This window comes from Lynx canadensis, chromosome A2 (genome assembly GCF_007474595.2).
Source record: "Lynx canadensis isolate LIC74 chromosome A2, mLynCan4.pri.v2, whole genome shotgun sequence".
Classification (NCBI taxonomy): domain Eukaryota; kingdom Metazoa; phylum Chordata; class Mammalia; order Carnivora; family Felidae; genus Lynx; species Lynx canadensis.
In genome coordinates, this window is record NC_044304.2 from 20,256,609 (window position 1) to 20,281,993 (window position 25,385).

Genomic DNA, 25,385 nt, shown 5'->3' on the forward strand with positions numbered 1-25,385 from the left:
ATAAGAGCTCTTTCCCCCAACAGACCCCCAGGAGACTTTCTGGCCCTCCTCTGACTTGTTCCCAGGAGATCTGCACCTCAAGGCCTGAGAATGCTGTGCTTTCCATCAGCCACCGTCAGACTCTGTCCCCTCCTACTGACTCTTCTGCCCTATGTGTTCTGATGTGACCCCTTCATGTCTCTTCTGTGCCACTAGCTTGGCCCTAGGCCTTTTATGAATACCAAGTCTTAACGATGAACTTCCCGAGCAAGCAGTGGCCAACTTACTTCTTCATTCTTCAGGGACCTGAGTCTGCCCCTTTCCTCTCTCACAGGTTGGTTGGATATAGTAATCCAGTGCATTGGGAAGAGGTAGCCAGGCAGGCTGTGGAGTCTGTAGTGCAGAGGGCTTGGGGAGATTTGGGTACTCTGTTACCACTACTGGGATGATATTCAGAAGAGGGGACCTCATACTGTGACCTGACCCAGGACCCTTCTCTGAAAGAGAGCTCAGCCCAGGGGTGTGTGTGTGTGTGTGTGTGTGTGTGTGTGTGTGTGTGTGTGAGAGTGTGCGCGCGTGTGCGCGCGAGAGAGTGTGCATTCGTGCATATGGGTGTAAACTGTTATCTGGTTGTGTTACTCAGGGTGGGCTGGGGACTCACAGGAAAAATCCCCCTCAGCCTGCCCAAGACTGGTTTTATCCTGTACCCTCTCCAGAAGGGTCAGGGGAAGGGGGTCCAGGTGGGTTGAGGGGGTCGCAATGGATAACCACTAAGGCCACACTGCTGCCGGGAGGGGTGGGGGGGGGGGGGAGATATGAAGTGGCCCCAGGGACCTGGCACCTGGCTTTGGTTTTCCGTCTTCTTTCCTCAGGACGCCCCCTGAGGCCTGGGACCTGCTGCGCCTGGCTTTGAGGAGCATCTGTGTCTGGGTGCTCCAGCTGCTGGTGTGATCATGGGCTTCCCTCCTCTCTCAGCAGGGCAGGTGCTCCTGCCCCAGAGACTGGGCAACTGGCTGTTTCTATGACGTATTTATTTTTACTTGTGTTTCATGTCACTTTTTTAAAAAAGCAAACAGAACAATTGTAAGTCAGTATAACTGCCTATCAGTTTTCTTTATTTCTCTTTTTGTAAAATAAAATTTAAACTCCAGAAGGCAGTGTTGTTTGATCAAGGAATTGTCTGAACAGCTGGCTGGCTGACTGGGTGGTGAAAGGGATATAAACTTAGACTATAGTGGGCACTGGGATGGTACTTGATGTGAGTGGGGTGGGGGAGAGAGGTGGGAATAGAGGGCAGACTGCTGGTAGGCTCTTTGTTGCAATGGGGTTCACTAGGCTTTTTCTGCCTTTGCTCACCTGAAGAGGACCGCATTTCCAGGCTCTAGATGAAACATCGAAACTGACTCAGAGTGGCTTAAAGCTAGATGATCCTCAATCATGGCAAGTCCTGCTGGGGCAGCCCTAACCAGACTGTGGGGGATTGGGGATTGGGTGCAGCATCAGTGCCTTCAGAGGATGGGAGATGACTGGTGGCAGGGTATGCAGACTGTCTTACACTGCATATGCCTTCTCCATTTGTCATCTGGGTTAGTGGAGCTAACCATTGCCTCACAGAGAACTGTCCAGGGCTTTGGAATATGAGACGTAAGGGAAGGTGAGGGCAGTCCACTCTTTGTCTCCAAGTTTGGTCCCTGTAAGGGGAGAAGCCCTATGGAAAGAGTCTCTGGAAGTTTGCAGAGGGAGAATTAAAGTGGCTCTGTGGGGGTTTCTTGGACAGAGAAAGGCAGGAGGAGACAAAGGCCAAGTCTGGGTTCATGAGAGGATTCGTACTATAAGGTGGAACAGGTCTGCTTACACTTATTTCTAGAGCGAAGAGGACTGCGTCTTAGCTGCCTTAGCTGGTGGCCAGCAGAGGTCTTGCAGAGATCCCTACCAAAGGTTGGGCTTACTCTGTTGGGAGCAGCCTGAGATGAAAGGGAGGAGTGGGGACTTGTGGCCAGCAGCTTCTATCACAGGTAGACTCTCCATTGACAACAGAGGTGGTGAAGCTCCTAAGGCACACCCTGAACTCTGACGTGGGCATCTGGAATTCCCCAGCCAGCCTGAAGGAAGTGAGCAGAGAGGACAAGATGAGGAAAGAGCAGCTCCAGACAACGGTTTCTTGGGACAATCTCATCAGATTCTGAGAAACAGGAAAAATGACCAGGTGAACATTGTGTTCAGAAGCTGTCTTGTCTCTGAACCATGAATTGGCCCTTATCTCACAGGAAATGCTTCCAAGTGTATAGCCCACTTGCCTGGAGCACCTAAAGGTTTTGATCATGTGTTTGATGTTCATAAGCAAAATCAAACTGCCATGACTCTGCCAGCCCAGCCCTGAGTGCCTGTGAGGGGCCACCTGCTCTTCCTACCAGTGTTTGCCCAGAGGGCTGGGGATAGGCTTGGCCCTGTGGATGAGGGTCATTCTTTCCTGCCTGGGATTGGAACAGTGTGAAGTAGTGGGAAAGGAAGCCAGGATTATGAGTGCCTCCGTGTGTTCAGTCTGCCCTTTGCTAGTGCAGTAGTGGAATCCAGAATAAGATGATTCCCCTCCCAAATATCAATCCTCTGTGTCAGAGGCACCAAGGTAGCTCTTGGGCCAGCTCGTCATGTAGCCAAGCTTAGGAGCATAGTTGTTCCCTCTCCTACCCCTTCCATTGCAAGACTGGGCCTCTCAGGAGGGCAAAGTTTTATCTTTAGGGCTCTAGACGAGTGCTTTGTATAGTTTGTAGGTCCTCAGAAATATGAGCTGAGGATTCAGCCTATGTTCAAGGAGTTTACACTAGAATACCTTAAGCTAGAAGGTCAGCCCAACCTCCCCCAGGCACTTCCAGGGCTCTGGGGAGGAGACTGCAAGGGGGCGGTTCCTGCTTAGCTCCAAGAGGGTAGGGCCTTAGTTCCGTTTCTTCAGTATCCCCAGCCCCTTGAACTGTCCTGGCAAGGAGTGTTACTCAATAAATGTTGGGTGGATGAATGACCACTCCTGTGGTTGGGGGTGGGGTGGGGTGGAGTGTTGGGAGGCATGACTGATATTTGCGCTATTCCAGAGGTTGGATCCACTAGCTTCTTCCCTGAGTCCAAGCTGGGCGTCAGTTTCCTCAGTTGTAAAACGGGGGCAGGTAGCCTTGACTTGCTGGGTTCCCAGGTCCATCGGGAAGCTACAATGAGAGGAAGTGGCAGGACGAAGGGTACTACAAATAAATGCCATAGGCTGATACTGCTGTGCTGAACTTCCCAAGCCTCTTCAAACGCTTCACTCTGGTGCGGGCTTCCTTGGACCCAGTCTGGCTCTCTACTGTGGGCCACCAGGCTGACTTACCCCAACACCTGGGCCGGGTAAGTTTGTGGGAGGCAGGAAAGTGCTCAGTGGGCTCCGCCCCTGACAGCTCCGGGGGCTGGGCGCCGCTCGATGCTAAGACCGGGCGGGGCAGGCCTCCGCCCTCCGGTACCGCGCGCACGCGCCCACGGCCACGGCCACGTCCCGCCGCGAGAGGGGGCGGAGCGAGCGTGCGCGGCGGGCGCGCGCAGGCTCCGCGACCTAGCCTGGAGCCGCCTGCGCGGATCGGCGTCCGCGGCGGGCGGCCGCTGAGGTGAGGGCTGGGCCGGAGGAGAGGCGTCCCCGCCTGGGCGGCCTCACGCGCGCTGAGGGCCTGGAGCCTCCGTCTGTCCGGGCGCGACCTCAAGGGTTCCCGCGTCCCCTTCGTGACCCCCGCAACCCAGGGCGCTCTTTGCATCTCGTCTCGCCCACAGCTGGGTCCAAGGGCCCGGCTAGGTCCAAGGGCCCGAACGCGACCTTGGACCAGCCTACCACCCGCGTTGCCCCGGCTTCGGCCACGGGGCACGCCCCGAGCCAGAGGAGCTGGAGCCGGGGGTGGAGGGTGGGGGTTGGGGAACTGAGGCAAAAACCGCACTTTAGCTCCGCCCCTATCCCTGGAGGCCGCGCCTCAGCCGTGGCTGCAAACTTTAGATTCTCTTAAGTTACGGAGGTGTGTGAGACCCCGTGAGGTCATGGCTGAAAAGAAAGGAGCTGGGTAAATAAGCGAGGCGCGAGTGAGCAGGGCTGGAAGCGCAGAGTGGGAGTCGGCGCACCTCAGTCCCGCGCAGGCCTGGGTCTTTCCGCCGCTCACTGGCACCGAAGTTTAAGGGCCCGGCCCACTGCCGCGGCGCAAGTGAGCAGCTTCAGGAAGCCTCGCCGGCTCGGGTCAGAGACGACCACCCCTGGTCTCTGACCCGAGGAGAAACCGATGTCAGCGACAGGGGCTGTTTCAAAGCCAGTTACAGAGGCTGGAACCCTCCAGGAAGAGGACTCTCCAAGAACAGGGGCATAAGCACAGCCCCAGTGAAGAGTTGACATTATGAGGCCGAGTTTGGCTTCTGATTTCCGTAAGCGGTAGGAGGACGAGGTAGAGGTGCAGCCTTGTGGTGAGGAGGGAGTTCCTGTAGAGGCCCTAGTGGGCTTTCCCCGAAAAGGGAACAGTCAGGGCACGGTGCCCAGCTCAGTGGTGATTTTCTCTCTGCCCCCAGCACTGGAGTACTTGGAGCATTTGGTCCCTGCGGCGCTGGATGCCATGAGTTGCTAAAAGTGAGCCTGGCTTTTCAGGTGAGCTTACTCGGCCCTTCTCCTGCCCTTTCTCTTGAGTATGGGGAAATACACTTTGCCCTGCCTCCCTCCTGTGCTGACCTAAGCTCTGGGGTGCATTTTCCCTCTCTTCTGAGTACTTTAGGAGGTGAGAGGAAGAGGGAGGTGGGAACTAAGTTCCTTTGAGGTAGACGGGGAATGTGCAGCTGAAAGGGTAGGTCAAAGTGAAGGATGGTCACTCTCAAGGCAACTGAGACCTAGCTGCTGAGTGAGAGCTTCCAGCTGAGAGCCTTGGGTTCAGAGATGTCCCAACATGGATTAAATGCTTGAGCCTTTCTGGAAATCCTGTCACTTGGGAGGAGAAAGTGAAAATGGCAGCCTGGAGTCAGACTGCCTGAGTTCCTAGTGCCTGCATTTTGGTCCAAGTCGTTCTATTTAGTACCTGTGTGATCTTGGGGGAAGTCTCTTAACTTCCTGATCCTTACCTACCTTGTTTTGAGGATTAATAAAGTAGCTGTGTTTCAACATTTGGATAGTGCCTGGCATATAGTAAGTACCGTAGATTAGTACTACACTATAGTAAGTGAAAGATTTATCGTCATCATCATCATCACCAAGGAAAATAGGAATGAAACTAACTGGAGGCAAGATGAGTAGGATGGCCAATGCATCCAAAAAAAGCACAACTGTGGCGCAGGAACAGGGATGGCTAATACCAGTGTGATGCACCTCCATGCTATGACATCAAAGGTTTAGGAGTTTAGTTTGCCTCTTTGTTAAGGCCAACACTATGTGTATGTTGACTCCAAAGACCGTTTTTCAGCAAAAAATTTTGACACCCAGAACCCACAGGGAACAAATTATTCCATAGAGCTAAATTTCCCATAGGGCTGAAGCATTGATTTCCACCTCCCAAATCTTTTAAATTTTTGTTTATTTATATTTTAGAGCGAGAGTGCACGAATGGGCCAGAGGGACAGAGGGAGTGAGAGAGAAAGAGAATCTCAAGCAGCCTCTACACTCAGTGGAGCCTGATGTGGGGTTCGATCCCAAGACCCCGGGATCATGACTCAAGCCAAAATCAATAGTTAGACACTCAACCTACTTAGCCATCCTGGTGCCCCAAATCTTTAAAATTTTAAATACTTGGAGTGAGAATATTCCTCCAGTGGGTCACATGTTTCCCTTCCTTTTTAAACTGCTGTGATTTTCCACCCCCCTGGGGGACTCAAATCAAGCCCTTTGTATAAGAGGGTTGGGCTTCTGGCCCCCAGCTTCGTAGAGGGCTGGACATAGAGGGCTGGACAGTCTGCCTTAAATGGCTCACACACCAACCTCTATGTTGTGTTCCTGGCCCTGCTTTTGGATAGCTTCTCTGTTTCTTTGTTGTTGTTGTTGTTGTTGTTTTCCTTGAAATGAGTGTCTTTATTACTTGTAGCATACAAAAAGGAGGAATGAGGAAAGGCCAATGGGGAGGAGGGACAATTGTCAGATAAACGACATAAACACAAAAAGGAAAAAAAGACACCCTCACCTCACCCCAGGATGCCTTTCCACGAACTACCTAGTAGAGAAGGTGGGGTGGCAAGATCAAAACTACAAAAACTAATTCTAAACACCTGGAGATGCTGATGGGGAGAGGGACAGGGCAGCAAGTGGACCCAGCTGTGGCTCCCTCTAGGTTGGCACCCCTTCCCCATGGGATGAACTGCTTGGGCCAGGGATAAGTAATTGTTCTCCCTGGTGTGTTTCCATTTCTAACAAACTTGTCTTCCTCCTCTTTGTTTCTAATCTGTGGGCTGGAAAAGTGGGATGAATCTTATTAGTACCATTGGCTCAAGTCTGGGAAGCACAGTGCTGGACTTTGTTCTGGCTGCTTTGGCTGATTTGATCCGATCTTTCCTTGGTTCTGGATGGGTGAGCTTGCTGGATAGCAAGATTCTGAGGGACCGATGTGCTTCACAAAGGAGAGTTTCCTATGAAAGTCTCTTCCTGTGGTACATTTTCCCTGTGGGGTTTTGTTCCTTATGGTTTCCCTATTTGTTAATAAATGATTGGACCCTGGCGCTTGCCCATCCTCCCTCTGATAGTGGTCCATGAGGCTTGGGGAAGCTGGGCAGGCAGTGTGGCTCTGCTGTGGGAAGGAAGAAGTAATGTAGGGAAAAGGCAAGCTGGCTTTCTTGCCCATCTTGAGGGAGGCTGGTCAGGGCTGGGAGTATGTCCATAGCTGACTCACTCCTGTTCACCTCTATGACTCAGTTTCCCCAGGTGTGACCAAGGCTGCCAGCTGACAGGCAGAGCTGTTCTGAGAGCCTCAACAATTGTGATTAAGAAATAAAGAGGCTTGCGGCTTCAGTCATCCTTTGTAGCTCTCTTCTAGGTCACTTCTGTGTGTAAACACCCTGGTCCCTCCTCCTCCTGGGTCAGAGCACCCAAGGCAGGGCTGAGGTTGGGCCATAAGTGGCTGGCGGGCAGGTGGGCACATTGGTCAGAGCAGGCTACCAGCCTCCTCTCCCTCCTGTCTCTTTTGCAGCTGTCTTGGGGGCACAGTGTCGGGGGCACAGAGCCATGTCTGACCTGCTTCTCCTAGGCCTGATTGTGGGCCTGACTCTGCTGCTGCTGCTGACACTGCTGGCCTTTGCTGGGTACTCAGGGCTGCTGTCTGGGGTGGTGGTGAGTGCCGGCTCACCCCCCATCCGCAATGTCACTGTGGCCTACAAGTTCCACGTGGGGCCCTACAGCGAGACTGGGAGGCTTTTCACCGAGAGCTGCAGTGTCTCCCCCAAGCTCCGCTCCATCGCCGTCTACTACGACAACCCCCACATGGTAAGGAGCCTCCTGTTCCCTGGCTGCGGTTCTGCCCCATGGATGGACATGGGGCCGGGGGGTTGTAGTTTCTGAGGAAGGGGTGGGAAAATCTGTGATCTGGTCCTGCAGACAACCTCTTCTCTGAGTTTGAAGCTCCTTCCAGATTTAGCTTGGACTCCTGTGCCAGGCATCCATATGCTCCTTTCTATTTGCCCAGGTCTGGTTCTTGGCTTATAGCTACCCATAGCTACCCATGGACTTCTGACTGCAGGGGGCCACAGCATTGTGTGTCTCTAGTTTCTGCCAAGGCTTTCGTCCCCTGCCTCCTCTTGCTGTCCCTCCCTCTTCCATCCCCATTTGAGGCCAGTACTCTAAGGCCAGGCTGTTCAGATTCTGCCTCTCTTTGGGGTCATACCTTGTTGTTTCTGTGCCTTCCCTCTTTTAGCTTTCCTGCTGTGGCTGCAGCTCCTGTGGGCTTGAGAGGGCAGGCCCTGGGCATGGGGCTTAGAATCCTACCTCTTCAGCCATTTTGGTGACTCCTGCCTCAGTCATATGGCATCTCTTTGGATGTCAAGCTGCCTGGTTGCAGGAGGGCCTGGTGGAGAGGAGGGGGCAAGTGGAACCAGGTGAGCTCCCCAGAATGTCTAGGATGCTGGGCTCACAGACGAGCCCAGCATCACTGGCACCCTGTGGGCGTCTGGCTGTACTTACAGCCTGTGGTGAGTCAGGGCTCACCAATGTGGCCTCCTGCCATGCCATGGGGTGGTACTGCCCACAGCTGCATGGGCTGGCAGCTCTGCCAAGAGTTCTTCAGCCTTCAGCTTGGAGCCTTGGCAAACAGGCCATTGGGAATCCCCAGCTCTGGTTTCCTTGTCTGAAGAGCTCAAGTAGGCAAGGCCTACAGCCTACCCACTATCTGCTGACCAAGCCTCACTGGAGTACTTAGTCGAAACAAGGGTGTACTGACTGTCTGTGCCAGGTTCTGCATGACGTCTGCACTCCGGAGATGAACAGACCTGGCCCTTGCCTCAAAAACTTTCATGTGTTTGGCAAGTCAGCCCCATGCAAATGAATTTCTAATAGCCACTATACTCGATGCCCACAGAGCTTTGAGCTGTGCATTTGGGGAGGGTACTCAAGTCTGCCCAGGAGGCTTAGAGAGGAGGTCGACTTTAGCTGGGACATCTCCCGTGAGTAGAACTTTGCTCTGCCACAAAGGGCCTCCTGATTGAGGGAAGTACAGCAGTAAAGGCTTACAGACATGGGATGACAGGGGAAGTGTGGCCAGTGGACATGTGTGGGTGAAGAAAGTGGTAGAAAGGTTCACTGGGCCAGGCAGTGGGAAGAAGAGCAGGTTGGGAGGCAAGGCACAGCACAGTTTGACCCCTGTGACTTAGGAAGCTAACTGGATGGCAGGTGGAGGAGAGGAGGAGAGGAGACAGGGAGGCCATTGAGGAGATTGGGCTGGGCCCAGGTGAGAGGTGACATGGCCTGGTTGAGGGATGAATAGATGATGAGGATTTGAGGTCACATGGTTGGGAGATGGCACTAAGTGGGAGTCTAGAGCACTGGAACCTTAAGTGGCATGGGGCAGGTGCTAGGCTTCAGGAAGCTCCTGGACCAGATGCCCGACCCCCACCCTTGCAGGGCTCCGTTATGTAGGTCCCTGCCCCTCTTATATGCCCTCCCCTGGTCTCTGCCCCTCTTTCCTCACCTGATCCAGTTAGAGACTCTGCAGGCCTCAGTGGTGGGAAGGAGGAGAGTCCTTGCAGTTGCCTCTTTCCTCATCAGCATGTCCTGTTCCTAAAGCAGCATGTTGCCACTTGGGTTGGAAATGCTAATTCCAGGATGGGAAAGAGCCAAAGCAGGAGTATACCTTGAGGTCAGTGCTGGAGGCTGGTCCAGGGAAGAGTGAGGTAGAAAAACCCTGGCATGGAGTGCTCTTCCCATGGCCTCCTAGCCCAGTCCTCCATACAATTGTCCTTGAGGTCGGGTGGCCTTGGGTGTCCAGGGTTGGCTGGGTGCAGCCTGACTTGGGTGCCAGTCTTGGGGGACCACAGCCTGAGAGTATAGCCTCAAGACTGGCAGCCCTGGGTTCTGATTCTGTCTCATCACTGTCATGCTTTGGATCTTGATCGTGTCACATAATCTCTCTGGGCCTCTGTTTCTTCATCTATAGAACTGTGTTAAGATATCTGCTTCATAGGTTGTCTGGCAAGAATCAAATTAAGTGACACAGGTGAGGCATTCATCCTACAACCTGGCCCTCAGTAGCTGTTTAACAACAACAAAAAGGGTGGACAAAATATTCATATTAATTAGGTACACTGAGACATTAGGCTGAGCTCTCATGACCTAGGCCTAGACCTTGGCCTGGCTATGGACATCTGGCTGGCTCAGAGGACAAACATATAGGTCAAAGTGGCCCCTCTGATCCTGTTCCTCTCAGTCCTGGGTCACTCTAGAAGATACTGTGTCCACATTCAGAGCTAGGTTATACCCTGACACCTGGGATGGCTCAGGGATGCTTAGTCTCCACCTACTCTTAGAGTTGGGCAGTATATTTCTGCCTAGAAGAGATTCTCACAAAAGCTTCAGGGAACCATGGACCCTCAGACTTCAAGTACTCATGACTATCACAGACTATCTGGTCTCTAAGGACCTAAGGCCACAGGTTCCACAGTGCTTATGTTATAGAGGAAGAGACTGAGGATCATATAGCAAGAGTTGTATTGATCTCACACAGTTCACGCATGCTTTTTTTTTAAGCAGTATTTGAACACTTGATCTATGCCATGCTGCTGGGCACTGGGGCACCTTGGGGACCAAAGGGCCTAGCCCTCAGGACCTCTCAGTGTGGGTATATCAGGGGAGCCTGGGGGAGAAACCCCATCCAGTCCTGGGGAAGACTAAGAACCCAAGCCTTCTCCCTCGGCTGCCTCCCTAAGCAGTGTCCAGCATGGGGCCCTGTGTATTTGTGGTTCACAGAAGGAAGGGACAGGATCTAGGTTGCACTGTTGTGTGGCCCATCCCCACACCCTCTCCCTCTCCTGGCTGAGCACAATGGGGGCCATAACCTGCTTCTGTGTGAATGTAGGGAGGAATGAGGCTATTTCAGGCTCTGTGAGTGGGACAGGGAGTGACCAGGTGAGAGGTGGCCACCTGCTGTCATTGCTGCCCTCCCCCATAATGTGTGGACTGACAGCTCTCTAGCCACTCCCCTTCTAGGCCTCAGCTCCTGGCCTCAGCTGGGCAGGGGGACGCTGGTTTCTGAGAAAGGCCTGGTGGGGCCTCACTTGGCTGTGGGCCCAGGAGTGACACCGGAAAGGGCACCACTGAGGCGGGGTCATGGCAATTGCTGTGGACTTTTTTGTGTCAAATGCTGTTTGAGCATATATATCTCATCAGCTTTGTGTCCTGGATTTGTCAGCATATATATGTCAGTCAACTCCAGATCCTGGAGTTCTGTATGGGAGGAAGTTGCAGGGTCTGGGGAAGTGTTGGGCAAGATAAAGGATTCCATTCTCTATCCCTGAGGGCCTTTGGAGAGGTAGGACAAGGAATGAGGGAGCATGTGACAGGAAGTGGACAGACCCTGACAGTGACTCATAGGTGTTCCTTCCCTCTCCAGGGCCCAACATTCTTGGAGTGCAGCCATTTCTTCTTCTAAGGACCAAGGGAGGGGGTGCGTTCCAGAGTCAGTCACCGATCTGTGCCTGCTCCCTTCCCTCAGTGCACAAGCATGTGAACACACACGTACACACACACACACAGATCCAATTCTGCCCTTGTAAAGCTGGAGAAGGGTCAGAACTGCTCTGCTCTCAGCCCTGCTTCTGAGGTGCAGTGTGGGGGTCTGGACAATGACTTTAGCCTCCCCTCCTTGGCCTGGTCCCTCTGGGAGCCTTGGGTGTTGGTGGGAGGGAAGGAGCTGGGAAGAAGACCCCTGGTGGCTCACTTGATCCTGGCCAGCTCTGGCCTGTGGATAGGCTGTACTGGCTCAGCTGCTCTCACCATGCCCATGGATCTGTCCTGTGTGCCAGCCTGGCCCTCCACCTGTTGCCCCACCCTCTGCTGCTACCGCCTCCACTGCTGTTTGGGCCTTAAGCAACCTGTCTGCCTGCCCTTGTGGGGAGCCTGACTGAGGCAAATGGGGCGTGGTAGCCAGTTCAGTTTACCTGGCTGAGGCCTAGGAGAGGGTGCTTGCCCTAGGCATGGGGCAGATATGGGAACTGGTGGTGCTTGGGTTCTGCCTTTAGTAAACTAGACTGTATTGAAGCTCCTTTTTTCTCTTGAGTCCACTGAAAGCCAGCTTGGGACCACCACGTCTGCAGGGGCTAAGGCTGGTAAGAGTATGGATTTAGGCCTGTGCTGCACTTCCCCTTCCCCTTTAGTGTGTTTGGGGATGGGGCGTCCTGCACTCCCAGGAGACATTGAGACCACATGGACCCTGGGAAGGAATGAGGGAGTGGGATTTCCCAGGGTTGACCCTTGACAAAGGGCAGTGGGAATGTGGGCTAGCTGGTGTTTCCCAAAGCCCAGACCATTCCCTACCTCAGTTACCTGCGATGATTTTCTGCTAGATGGAGTCCAGGCTTTTGCTCTATAAGCAGTTTAACTGTGTGGGGCAGCCCTGGAAAGGCACACCCCCTCTTCTCAGCAGAGCTGTCTTTGGTAGGGAGGAGGACTGAGGTGTGGGAAGAGAGGGCTTTGGACTCTTTCTGAGTTTGAATCAAGGCCCCACTGCTTCCTGGAGTGTGATTCTGAGTGAGTCACTTGGCCTTTCCAAGAATCTCTACCTCAGGGGTTTTATTTCTCTAGGAACTAAGTAATAAGTGTAAGGCCCAATACCTGGTCCCCAGTAGATGCTTAGCACTCTTGCCTACCCCCACCCCCATGCCTCATGCCACTAGGACTTTGTACTTTTGGGAACCCTGCTTGCCTGCCTCTGGCCTAGCCTCCTGCAGGTCGCCTAGGCCATGTGACGAGGTACAGCATAGAGAGAGTCCATTGTGCAGGCCATTCCTAGCCAGGGCCTATATCTTGGGCTTCCAGGTGCTGTGGGTTGTGTGGCACAGCTCTGGGGCCAGTCTGCCTGGGTTCAAATCCGGACTCCACAACACTACCTTGTTGTGTGGCCCTTGCTAAATAGCTTTGCTGTCTGGGTCTTAGAAACAGAATTGATAAAAGTACCTATTGCACAATGCTGTTTGGATTGAATGAGCTGATGTACAGAAGGCAGCAACCGGGGCAGACGGAAAGCACCTTGTCAGGTACCAGCTGTTGTTACGATATGCTTGGGACTGAAAGTAGGAAGGCCCTGAAAGACTTCTAGGTGAGAGTTCCCATAAAGCCCCTGGACCCCCCCTTTGGAGGTTGGCATCCTGCTGACTCCCCTCCCCTCCAGCCTGAAATATGGGTCCTACCCTCTGACCCTGATGTCTGTGTCACTCCCTTCATGACTAGTCCTAGCCCAGCTTTTGCCTTTGGGTGCCACCTGCTTGGGGAAGTTGGTATGTTGACCTGCAGCACCTCGGAGGTTAAATGAATCCACTGTTCACCCTCCAGCAATGAACAGCTGTGGCTGCTGTGTTCCCCTGGGGGGAGGGAGGGGGGGGTACCAGTGCAAGTGAAGGGCATTGTTGCTGTTTCTCCCCTTACTATGGGCAGCTCTGGGCTGGATATGCTGACCAGGGAGGAGTCAAGGCAGCCCTCCAGGCCTGAGATTGGCAAGCATTGCATCTCTCCTTGTCAGATGTTGCAGGTTATGGACCTAGGGCTGGCCATTTCTACTGACCAGCCATTGACCCCAAAATGGGCCAGCTGACACCATTTTCCTTTCCTGGATCCTGGAAGATAATCAGTCTTGTCCTGTTTCCAGTGAAGTCTTGGCCAGACAGGAACCTTCTTTTCTTCTTCTTTTTTTAAATGTTTATTTATTGTTTTGAGAGAGAGTGGTCATGTGTGTGGGAGGGAGGGGCAGAAAGAGAGAGAGAGAGAGAGAGAGAGAGAGAGAGAGAGAGAATCCCAAGCAGGCTGTGTACTATCAGTGCAGAGCCCAACATGGGTCTCAGTCTCACAAACTTTGCGATCATGACCTGAGCCAAAATCAAGAGTCAGATGCTTAACTGACTGAGCCATCCAGGCACCCTGGGACCCTCTTTTCACTATGGCTTCACCAATAGGGTCAACCTGTTACTGCAAGACCTCTCTGGAAAGGGTAGTGGGGCCAATTTGTGTCCAGAAGCTTTAGATTCCAAGCAGACCACCCTCTTCTCCCATGCCAGGACTCAAGAGGCCTCATAGCTCTTGTTCTAGGCATAAGTACCCTGAGAAATGACTGCTACAGGGAGGAAAGGGAGCAAGCAGATGGAACTAAGAGGCCCAGGCTGACCTCCTAGGGCTGGGCCCAAATAGAGACATTGTATTGAACCAAGGTGGGTGGAGTTTCTAGCTATCAGGACATTCCTTTATCTTCTAGGCTCCTGACAACCTCAGTGGGCCATTCTCTTGGAGGTGGGCATTGGCTCTCCAGGGAGCCCAGGGAAGCCTTCCCCTGCTCCTAAGCCAGCTTTGCCATTCCCCAACTAGTCTTAGGGCCTGTTCCCTCTTCTTGCTGGTGCCTGGTTCAGCTGCCTCCTGGCTCCAGCTTGGTACAGAGCTGCTTAGTAGTTGGTGGACTTGCTGAGTAACCACTTAGTTTGTCCCTTAGCCACTGGCCAGGGTAGAACAGGGTAGAGGTGGTGGGTGGGGGAACAGGAAATGTCCTCACTTGTGGAAATGAAGGGTTGCTCAGACAGAAAGGAAGAACCTGTGGCTAACACACCTTCAAGATCTCAGAAGTCCTGCCTCCTTATTAGCTGCTTCCCTTTCCTTTGATGAGCATTCCTCTTTTCAAGTTGGAGGAAGAAAAGTTTTGCTCATGTGCAGGGCCCCTGTGTGTACATGTGCGTGCATGCGTGTGCTGTTGCTGAGCACAGCCCAAGAACTTAATGTGTGGACAGGATCCTGGGCCATTTTGTCTAGAAGCCTAGAGTGGTGGGGAGAGATGGAGAGGCTGTCAGTTACCATGCAGCACAAGGTCTGCTCCTTTGGATGAACGTTTGGGATCATAGAGGAAGAGCTGCTCGGCAGAGAGCATCAGAAGGCTTTGAGTAGGAGGGTTGAGCTGAGTCTTGAAGAATGGGCAGGAGTTGCCCAGGCAGAAGGAACTCTGGAGTAGGGTGAAGAAGGACACTCTAGGCAGAGGAAGTAGCTTATGCAAAGGCAGGAAGCATGGGAGGACGTGGCATGTCTGGGAAGCTGCAAATAGTTCTGTGTGGGCGTGTGCGGGGTTGTGGTGGGAGAGGAGGTTGGCAAGGTGGGCTGGGCCAGAACCTAGATTTGTCCCTCCCTCTGCCACTCAGATGCTCATGGGCACCTGCCCACCTGGGTTCTGGCCCCTGCTGGGGCCTTGGGGATGCAAAAAAGGAGTGTTAGGTGAGTGTGTGGACAAATCTAGGCAGTATTGTGTGGACGACGTAAGGCAATGTCTCATGCTGGGCTCGGGAATTTCATCCTAGAGCTGAATTGGGAGCCATTGAAAAGTTCTAAGCAGGGTGGTCATGGGTGTTGTGGTGCTTTTTGGGGATTGAGGAGGATGTTGAGCTGGGAGTTCCATGAGGGCTGCTGAAGTGATCCCAGAAAAGATCCTGGGACCCAGTCCCAGGTGGGCCAGAGGTGATCAGGTGACCTTCCATCCATTTCTCCATCTAACCTATATTGAATATTTCTTTTGTGTATCCTAAGTTGCTGGGGTCTGGATCATGGTGATTGGTATTACAGCAGGCACTGTCCCTTGGTCTGTCAGCAGGAGGCCTTGCTGGTATGTCCAGTCTCAAGCCTTTGGTGTGAATGGAGCAGTTGCACCATCTGTAGACAAAAGGTGGTACTGCACTTGCCTGGGTTGGGTGGGAGGAGTGGCCAGCTGGCTAAGTGACGGCTTCCAGGTAGAGTTGATGGAGGCAAGAGTTTACAGCAAAATGTTGGGGGGGGGGGGTGTGCCACAGAGCTACCCTGAAAGACTCCCCAGGAGGGTGCTTGAACCTGAAGATGGGCAAGGAGGAGCTACATGTTAAGAAGTTTGGTGAATGGGCATTCTCCAGGCCAAGGGTCACTTGTTTTTCCTGTGTCATAGCTATTAATATAACCAACAATATTTACAGAGCACTTGTTAAGTTCTGTACCAGGATGAGCCCTCATATATAAAGCATCTCATTCAATATGTCAATTCTGAAAGGAACTGGCGCTCAAGAAACCAAGGGACTTATCCAGAGTCACACAAGTCAAGATTCACACCCAGTCCTGCCTCCCTCTAGAAGTCGTGGTCCTGACCGCTGGACCATATTGCCTGCCAGTAAAGCCCTGAGCTAGGCTTGATGACGTAGCATTCAAGGGTGCAGCATGGGTGCCCTAGCTGCAGAGAGCTGTGAGACTGCACAGAAGTGAGAGCCTGCAGTTGGTGCATGAGTCCCAGGCAAAGTGAGACTAGAAGGACAGAGCTAGGTTGATCAAAGAGAGGCAGAGCAGGGCTGAGAAAACCCTAGGACATTGTTGACAGGGCTTGGAAAGGGAGGGCAGAGGCAAGAACAGGTCAAAATGACTTCATGGTGCTGGGAAGGTAGGCTGGGAAGAGGAGCACCTGAGGTAGAGGGAGTTTGAATTTATGGGTGATTCACTGGGCCCCAGGTAGTGGGAGAAAGGGACCCTCGGGTCAAGGGAAATCTAGGATTGACAGCACAAGGTCTGTAATGAGTGTCTTAGATTCCAGACCAGATACCCCTGGGGGCATCAGGGTCTGGTATAGACTCGGGTGGCAGGAAATGAGACAAATTGGGACCCCTTGACGCCAGAAGGAAAGGTGAGTGCTGGGCCTTACAGGCCTGGGATCAGGCCTAGGAAGTGTGTAGACTCACATGGAGCCCCACCTGCCTTGGCTTTATGTGAGCCAGGAGAGGGAGGGCAGCTAGGGAGGGGAGCAGAGTACAGTGATGTGCAGGTACTGGGGGCCCAGGGAGATTTGGAGGGGAAGGAGCATTCTCCAGCTGAGCCAGGAAAGGACTTGGCAAGTGTGGTCTGGGATGGGGGCATGGGTTGGAAAGGAGGTCCGGAGGCTCTGGTGATGGTGGCTGGCCCTGCCTGAGGAACCTGGGAAGAGGATCTCACAGTTCCATCAGCAACCCAGAGTCCAGTGTGGTTCCACTTCCTGATCAGTGCTTCCTGCAGCCTCTCCACAGCCAGCACAGGGTCTGGCATGCTTGTTGGAAACATAAATGAAGGGATGGATGAGTCCTGCAGCAAGATGCTATAGGCTGGGGCCATGGATAGGTTCTAGCAGGAAAATACTTCTCTCCGTCCTGGTATCTGGGGCTGTGGCCTATTGGAACTGGTGGTTCTGCCAGGCCTGAGCTGTCACAGAACCCAAGTGGCAAGAGTTCTAAGAGCCTCCTTCCTTCGCCCAACACTAACACCCCTGCTCCCAACACTAACACTTCCTGCTCTTCCTCCCCAGGTACCCCCTGAGAAGTGCCGCTGTGCAGTGGGCAGCATTCTGAGTGAAGGTGAGGAGTCACCCTCCTCTGAGCTCATCCAGCTCTACCAGAAATTTGGCTTCAAGGTGTTCTCCTTCCCGGCACCCAGCCATGTGGTGACGGCCACCTTCCCCTATACCTCCACCCTGTCCATCTGGCTGGCTACCCGCCGTGTCCATCCTGCCCTGGATGCCTACATCAAGGTGAGAGACAGGCCTGGGGTATGCGTGTGCTGGGGGACAGCCAGTCCTTTGGGTGAAAGCCAGGGAGGACTGCCCAGGCTGGGAGGAAAAGCTGGTTTGGGGAGGGCAGCACCATGGGACCCCCATGGAGCAGGTGCCTGTGGAGCTAGGAATTTGGACAGAGGCTACTGGCATCTGTCCCAAATGCCCAAGACCTTGTGGGTGCCAGAGCATCTACTGGGAGCATAGGGAGCTTGTTCAGAAACTTAGCCTGATCAGTTTGGCTTTGGCTTGGACCAGAGACATTTTTAGTTCTCAGGCCCCACTCCAGGCTCAGATGGATGGCCAGGTCTACCCTGACCCTTTCCTGATGGAGGCCCACAGAACAAGAGCCCTGAGGCTTCGGTGGCTGGCAGGCCCCAGGTGTTACTGTGTTGCCCCTGGCCCAGCCCACGCATGGGCTTATGCACCTGCTGCCTGAGTGCAGAGCTGGGGCAGTGGTGAACCCTGTCTCCTTCAGTTCCTGACCTAGTCTTTAGCAACGCTGGCAGGCTGGCCTACCTGAAGGAAGGAAGAGAGCCAGATACTAGGAGAATCTGATGAGGGGTCTCTGTGTCCACAGAGATTTTTTGAAACTTTCACTGTTGCACATCCCTCCTCCTCTGAAACATTTTGTAAACTTGGGTATTAGGGAAATGGCCCAGTTGGGCTTGAAAGCAATTGCTTATTCATCCATTCAGCTTGAATTTACTGAATGTCTATGTGCCACGTACTGTGCTGGACACAATGTGAGATGCTGGACACAGTGGTAGATAGGTATTGACAGCAAGTGGTAGAGACAGGTAAAAAATATCAGACAAGGGGTGTCCAGCTGGCTCAGTTGGTGGAACATGCGACTCTTGATCTCAGTTTGAGATGTCAGTTTGAGCCCCACGATGGGTGTAGAGATTACGTAAAAATAAAATATTTTTTAAAAAGATAAATGTCAAACAAAAATGGGATATGTGCTAGAAAAGAATGGTGAGAAAAAGCAGGGGTCCAGCTTGGATAAAGTGGTTAGGGACAGCCTCTTGGAGGAGGTTACCTCCCGGGTAGAATCTTGAAAGAGCGCTTGGAGAAGGGGTGAAGAAGATTCCAGGCAGAGCAGAGTGGGAGCATGGGTTTGATCTAAAGGTGGTGGGAAATCACTGCAGTGTTGCATCCAGGAAAATAATACATCATCTCTAACCACGTGTATACAGAATAAGCTCTCTCATCCTGGGCAGTGGGTACTGGGTCCCAGATCATATTGGCCAGTGGAGGTACTTAAGAAGCTGTCAGGATTTCTAGTGTGAATGGTGGTGGCTTGGACTTGGGCAGTGGCTGTAGAGATACAGAAAAGGTGGAGATTTACAGTCTATTTTGGAGGTAGAACTGATGGACTTGTGCATGGATTGGATGTGGAGAGGCTGGGGAAGGAGGAGTCACAGCAGGCTCCAGTCCCCTTCAGCCTGGGCAGGTGGACAGGTGTGTAGTGGTGCTTTTAACTGAGATGTGGAAAGCTGAGGGAGGACCTGGTTTGGGGGGTGGGGGGTGCAACCAGCTCTGTGGGCTGTATAGTGGGGGAGCTGCCTGGGAGACATCTTGATAGAGGCGTGGAATCCCCCGTGCCATGTGCAGTTTGGACTTCAGAGAGGATTGGGGTGGTAGATATGTTTAGGGACCTGAGCCAGTGGATAGTATACACCCTGGGGACAGTTCCTGGCAGGAAGGGCTGTGCACGGAGCGCAGCCAATGTGGCTAGGGTCAAGGAACAGGAGAAGAAAGTCAGCAGGAATTTGAATTTGGTGGATTTGAAGGAATTCGATGGCTTTGTTCTCTAGAGCAGCCTGGAGGAAGGGACAAAGCCTTGGTGATGGGTAATGGGAGCTCAGACAGTCTTGGTTAGGGAGGTGTAGAGTCTGGTGTCAGGGCTGGGGAATGAATGAATGAATGAATGGGTCACCAGCTGTGGCCTTGGTGGTCAGGACAGGAAGAGAAGAAACAGGAGGGCTGTTGCTGTGGCAGGGCAGGAGCGTGAGGAGGACAGAGGTGGATTTCCTTTGTGAGCTGGCAGTGGCAGCTAGTAGGGTGCTGGAGGGGTTGTGCTTGCCTGGTGGTAAGTTGGACTAGAGGCTGAGGGGCAAGGTGAGGCAAGAGGTGGGGTCGCTGGCTGGTGGTAAGGGCAGGAGGGCAGACATTGGTCCACTCAGCATGCTTCCTGAAGAAAGGCTGCTGTGTGGTGTCTCCAGTCCTGTCAGTGCCATCCTCAACCTCAGGATTGGCAGAGCACCCCCGGGAAGAGACTTTGTGGGTTCCAGACCTCAGAACAGGACGTGTGGCATGTGGTGTGGTGGCGAGCAGCTCAGCCACCAAAGCCTTTTCCTGGCTTCAGGGGTTTATTTTTAGACACCTTTGTCCAAATTTCCCGGCCCCTGACAGCTTCACAAGTTGCCTGGTTTTGACGTCACCTCTTTGATGAAAGCCCTTCCTCCTTCCTCCTCCCGTGGGAGCCTGTTAGCTGTGCTCTGGGCTTCATTCTCCTGGGGTGGGGGCTGGAGCAGGGGGCTACCATTCTCTTTCTTGCCTTGGATGAAGAAACCAGGGGTATAGGAGAGAGCAAGGGGCTTCTCCAGGGATGTCTGTGAGGCACAGTGCTATGGGAGAAGAGAGATGCCAGGCTGCCCCCAGTAGAGGCATGGCCCAAGGTGCTCTGATGGTTTCTGGAGGCAGGGGTCGCCTCTGCCCCTGTGTTTAGCCTGATCTTGTGTCTCAGGGAGCACATCACATGAAATGAGGAAGGGGCTCACCCTGTAGTGGACAGGGGGGGTGGCCCTGTGCCTCTCAGCCTAGGAAACAGAAGATAATTATAAAGCTCCCTCCCACATCTGCCCTCTTCCCCCACTGCCCTGGGACCAGAGAAAGAAGGCTGCTAATGAGACTATGGGCTCTTCTGACTGTCCCAGCTCTGACAGATAGCTGCCTTTGTATGTATGTGTGTGTACGTGTATGTGTGCCCTTCTTTTTCTCCGCCTCTCTGGCTTTCAAGATCTGAGGCTGGGTTTGCTGTGAAGGTGTTTCAAATGGAATGACAGCAGCCATCGGCTTTCTGTTTCAGGAGAGGTGAGGGAGGCCAGTAGTTGTGCTGCCAGAAGGATGGAAGGAAGGGCTTGGCAGGCTGGAGCAGGGGGCAGGGTGAATGGTCTCAGGGTTTTGGGTGAGGGAGGTGGAGAGCAGGTGCTGTCCTGGCAGTTGCAGATGTGCCTGAGGCTGAGGCAGGATTGACCTCATGGGACAGAACGGCCCTAGGGGTCACTGTAAGGACCCAAAGATGAAGCATTTGTCAGGTTTCTGTGAGGATTCTGGGAGGATGGATAGATCCCCAGCTTTGTGGTCTGTGTAGCAGCCCCTGGCTCTCCGGCCAGCCCTCCCCACCTTGGCAGCCTGGCAAGCTGAGCTGTAAGGGCTAGAACTCTGCCTTTTTTTCACATAAACCACCGGGGGGCCCTAGGCAGAGCAATCTGGGACAGCATTTGTGCGAGGGATGCCTGGGTACCACGTGACTATTATTTATGTGGAAGATGCCCCAGCTTTGTCAGGCTGCTCCACCAGAGTCCAAGGAGGTGGCCTCAGGACAGGAGGAGACCTGTCCCAGGAAGTGGGGTCTTTTGGCAGCTGCAGGAGGAAACTGAACTTCCCTGAAATTTCAGGGCCACCGAAGAGTTGGGGCCCAAGTGTCAGCCCAGAGCAATAGGCAAAGGCTCCCAGATTCACCACAGGGTAGAACCAGTCTTAATGAGTGTTCAGGGAACGCTTGGGGCACATGGAGCAGACCAGGACCGAGTGAGAGGCCTGGGGATCCCATGTGTGAGACTGTGTGTGAGATGCCCCTGAGCTCAGTACATGGCTCACAGCTATCTGAAGCAGTTGTTGGGGAGGTCACTGAGAGTGTGAGACTGCCCAGCCCAGTCCCCCTGTGCCTGACTACCTCTCAACAGCATCCCTGATCTTCATAATCCCCCTTCCCCAAGGTTTCTGCTTTCTAGGAGTTTTCAGGGGAGGGTCCTTGTGATGTTTGGACATCTCCTGAGTTTAGGGAGACAAAGGGCATTGTCCATGTGGGAGCTGGTTGGCTGGGTAATACAGGTAGGCCTTGGAGGTCAGTATTGGCTCTTTCTCCATAGAATTGTGGGGAAGCTGGGGCAGATGGGGGCGGGGTGGATATAGTGAGCTGGTTGTTTGGGGGAGTCTTGGTGGTAAAGTTTTGGGACAGCTGGGCTGATGGGATTGTCTTACTAGGGGTTTAAAGTAGCAGGAACCCCAGACCATAGCTCTCAGACCTCTTTGGGACAGGAGTCTAGGGCTATGCTTAGGTGCCCCTGTGTCTTGGCCAGGGGTAGGGGACTACACTTGGTCCCTTACTTGCTTCAACTGGAGTAGCTCTTCCTCTGGGTTTTAATGAACCAGATGATCTTGTGAGCTTTTGTTTGGAGGAGGACACCTAAGGCTTAAGTGGTTTGAAAACCTCTGTCCTTAGAGAGGGGCATGGCTGGGCAGATGCCCCCTCTACCACTGGCCAACTGCATGTCTGTTGCAGATCCCGAGGACGCTGTGGCAGCTGCAGTGTGAGTGGAGCTGGGAGGCGCCTGGGCTCATCCCAAGTGCAAGCCAAGGGCAGCACCCCCAGAAGAAGCAGTTGTTTCTGGGGAGCATGACTGACTGGGAGTTGGAGCTGAGGGGAGTCCTGCAGTTCTCCCTGGGGTGGTGGTGACTGAACTCTTGAGTGGTAGATGATCAGATGGTGTCACAGAGCAGCCAGCTGGGGACTAAGGAACAGGGGCCTCAGCAAGGTGCCTGCAAGAGTGAGTTGGTCTGTTGAGCTGTGGGAGTCTGTTGCTTCTTCCTAGTAGCATGGTCAGCCTGGGGTCCTCTCCAGTGGCTCAGAATCTTCTGTATGTGTTTCCACTTATCCTACCTGGGTAACCTTGAGGGAGTCAGTGCTGGGGGCGGGCAGGATTTGAGTCCACTCTGGGGCTAGAACACTAGTGTGGAGTAACATGGCCCAGGCAGTGGGAATCTAGGTGAGGACACCCCAGTGGGATGTGAAATTTAGGGTAATCGCTCTCTGTGCCCATCACCTTTGCTGAGCAAATGTGGGAGGGTTCCTAGCTTTATGTTTTTTTTCAGAATTTATTTACTTTGAAAGAGAGAGAGCTGGGGAGGGGCAGAGAGAGGGAGAGAGAGAGAGAGAGAGAGAAAATCCCAAGCAGGCTCCACACTGCCAGTGTGGAGCCCGATATGGGGCTCAAACCCACAAACTGTGAGATCACGACCTGAGCCAAAATTGAGAGTCAGACACTTAACCAACTGAGCCACCCAGGTGGCCCTGAACTTTATTTTTAATAAGGGAGGCTCTCTTGGCACCTCAGCTCAGTTGCTTACCTCAGCAGTTATTTACTGAGCCCTCTTTTATGCTGCATTGTTCAGGGGATGGGGGAACCAGCTAGGAGGCAATCGTAGGGTCACAATCAAAGCCGACATTCCCTGGAAAAAGGAGGTTACCCAAGGTCAGTGGCTGAGTCCAGACTGGATGCCCTGGGCCGAGTATCATTCTGATGGTTTTGTGCCTTTTGCCACTTAGCCTCATCCATGAATGGGGCTGGGCCCAAGAGGTTCAGGACTTGTCATGAACTTGGGATACACTTGGGATGGTCCCCAGAGTGAGCATGGGTTGGCAGCAGTGTGAGCCAACATCTAATTGACCCTCTTTCTGTAGTAGGTGGGCAGTCAGAGCTGAAGCTACTGGTCTGGAAGTCAGCTTGGGGAGCCAGAAGCAAAGGCAGGAAGAGCCTGGCTGCCCATTTGCCCAGCAGGTTCCCATTAAGGAAGACCTTCGCAGTTGCTCTGGGCACAGGAAGCAGCTGCTGCAGGTGCCTTATTGGGCCTCATATCCTCACCCCCAGTGAGGTGGAGACAGCTCCATTCCCAGGCTTCCCTTACTGAGGCTCACTTGCCGGTGCTGCCACCTGCACTCTCAGCAGTGCCAGGACCTGGGGCTGAGTGACAGGCCCCAAGAATTCTTTCCTTGCCCATTTCCCCCAGTCACAGGGTTTAGGCATGCCCAGGGAGAGTGGGGTGGGAAGGGGAGGGATGGATTCACCAGGAAAGGCAAAGCAACCTTTGGAAGGTGGTGGCATTTAGGCTTAGCTTTGAAAGAAAGGTAGCATTTCCCGAGGTGAAAAAGGAGGTCAGGCAGAGTCACTGATTTGGGCATGGCTTATGTACATTGTGGCTAGAGTGCAGGGGAGGAGCAAAAGTTCGGGCCCAAGAGATGAAGCTGGGTCCTAAATGCTCCAGGCAGCCACTGATAGTGTCTGAGCAGATGAGTGACAGCATCCAAGCTGGGCTTTGTAACAGGACTTCAGCACAGAGATGGGGAGGGAGAGCTGGAGGCCACATAGCTGAGCTCTGAATGACACTCTACTCCCAGATGCCCTCAAACCAAGAGAAGCCCCCTACCTTATCAGGGCATGGCTTCCCTGACTCCTCTTAGTGAACTCCCCCTGGAGGCTGGTACCCACAGGAGGCCAGGTCTCTCCCCTCTGCTGGCCTAGGCCCTAGAACCTGTTCCTCAGTCTCTCTGGCTTCACCTCTTTCCCCTCCCCTACCCCAGGGCTGAAAGCACAAAGCCAGCCTTTGCTGGGGCGGGCGTGGGAGCCACTACTCTCGAAATACCAGCTCAGATGTGGTAGCTTGGCAGTCCTCAGGACCCTGGGGGCTGAGGCTTGTCTGGATGGTGCTGTGGGGTTGGGCTGTCACCAATCCAGAGGGAGTCTTCTTCCCTAGGCAGATGGGATTTACCAAGGAAGAATTCTGTTGTTCCTCTCCACAAAGCTTGGGATTCCAGGAATGAGGGAAAGGGGAGAGATTTTGAGGAGGGGGCTTGTCATCCAGAGCAGAAAAACTCTGCCCTTTAGCAGAGCCCTCAGATAAGGAAGTTTAGCTGTCTGATTATACAGATAGGAAAACCTAAGTCTCCAGAGAAAGGGCTTTCCTAGGGGGTGGGTGGAGGGCAGAAGTCAGAGGTACCAGTTAGAGATGAGAAATTCAGGACCGCCTCCTCACCTACCTCCTTCCCCCTCTCCTCTTCATCCTTACTTGCCCACTTGTCCTTCCCCTCTGGCACTTCCTGATGTCTCTGGCTCCCAGGTGGTTGGCTTCATGGTTCCATCTGCACCGAGCAGCCTTCCTGCTGCTGGATAATCAATCAGTAACATATTTGTCAGCTTGTGAACCTTACAGGGCTCAAGGTCCTTGACTGCACAGATGCTTCAGAGAATGGCTGGGTCTTGGAGAGGGGTGGGATGTGGAGCCTGCCATGGTAACAGCAGCGTCTGGGAAGCCGTGGCTCCCCTCCCATATTTGGAAGGGAGAGTGGGGGGGATCCCAGGGCTGAGCTTCCAAGTCTCCCATAAGGTCCTCACCCTCGGGCTCCCTGCCCCCTGGTCCTACTCCACAAGGACCTAAGAAGGCCAGATTGGGACTGAGGTGGGGTTGGAAATTGGCCTTCTGGGCCCTGGGAAAGGGAAAGGCTGGGCTTGGCTGCAGGGTCAGAGGCTTCCTGGTTCAGATGGGAACTAGGGTGCTTAAGGGCCTGGGTCTCCTGTGCCTACTTAGAGGGAATCACCCTCCCCTGCTCCTTAGTGCCCCAGTCTGCCCTGGTCTGATGGCTGCCGAGGCCCCCTCTTGAGCTGCCCAGGAAGCCTGGGTATGCAGGAATATGAGCAGAGGTGTAAATTGCATGGCAAGCTGTTGGCTCTGAGGTGAAAATGAAAAGTCTTGAGGCAGTGGCGCCAGCAGGCACAGCAGGCTGGGGTGCCAGGCACAGCGCCCTCCTTCCCCACCCTACTCTCCCTCACACCATCCCCTTTTTGCAGTCTTTCCCAGCTTCCTGCCCAAGCCTGGCTCCTCTGCCAGCCCCTCCCTTGCCATCTGGGGGGCTTTCAGGTAGACATGACCCCACAAAGCCTTCATCTGTTGCTTCCATTATGTTTTCTAAGTAGCTGACTGGTGCACAGAAAACTGGGCTTGGCTGTTTTGTTAATTTTGTGATCTTAACATTTGTGGTAGTTTCTCCAATTGACTCCTTTTGAGTTTTTCAAGTATATAATTGTCCTATCTTTCAGTGATGGTGTTTTTATTCACCTTTTC

The 25,385-nt window shown here is 53.5% G+C and overlaps 1 protein-coding gene across 4 annotated transcripts in view; it reads left to right on the forward strand.

Moving 5' to 3' along the window:
- The first annotated feature begins 3,553 nt into the window (after positions 1 to 3,553).
- Positions 3,554 to 25,385, forward strand: part of TEX264 (testis expressed 264, ER-phagy receptor) — a 30,972-nt gene continuing 9,140 nt past the window's right edge. Inside the window, exons 1-4 of one of the 4 annotated variants that reach the window (XM_032592158.1) lie at positions 3,554 to 3,608; positions 4,543 to 4,618; positions 7,131 to 7,423; positions 16,956 to 17,177. In XM_032592158.1, coding sequence (XP_032448049.1) covers positions 7,166 to 7,423; positions 16,956 to 17,177 — 480 coding nt within the window. In that variant the 5' untranslated portion in view covers positions 3,554 to 3,608; positions 4,543 to 4,618; positions 7,131 to 7,165. Of the gene's footprint in view, positions 3,609 to 3,631; positions 4,422 to 4,542; positions 4,619 to 7,130; positions 7,424 to 16,955; positions 17,178 to 25,385 lie in introns of those variants that run through there. The other 3 variants (XM_030306901.1, XM_030306902.1, XM_030306904.1) reach the window with 3 other exon arrangements.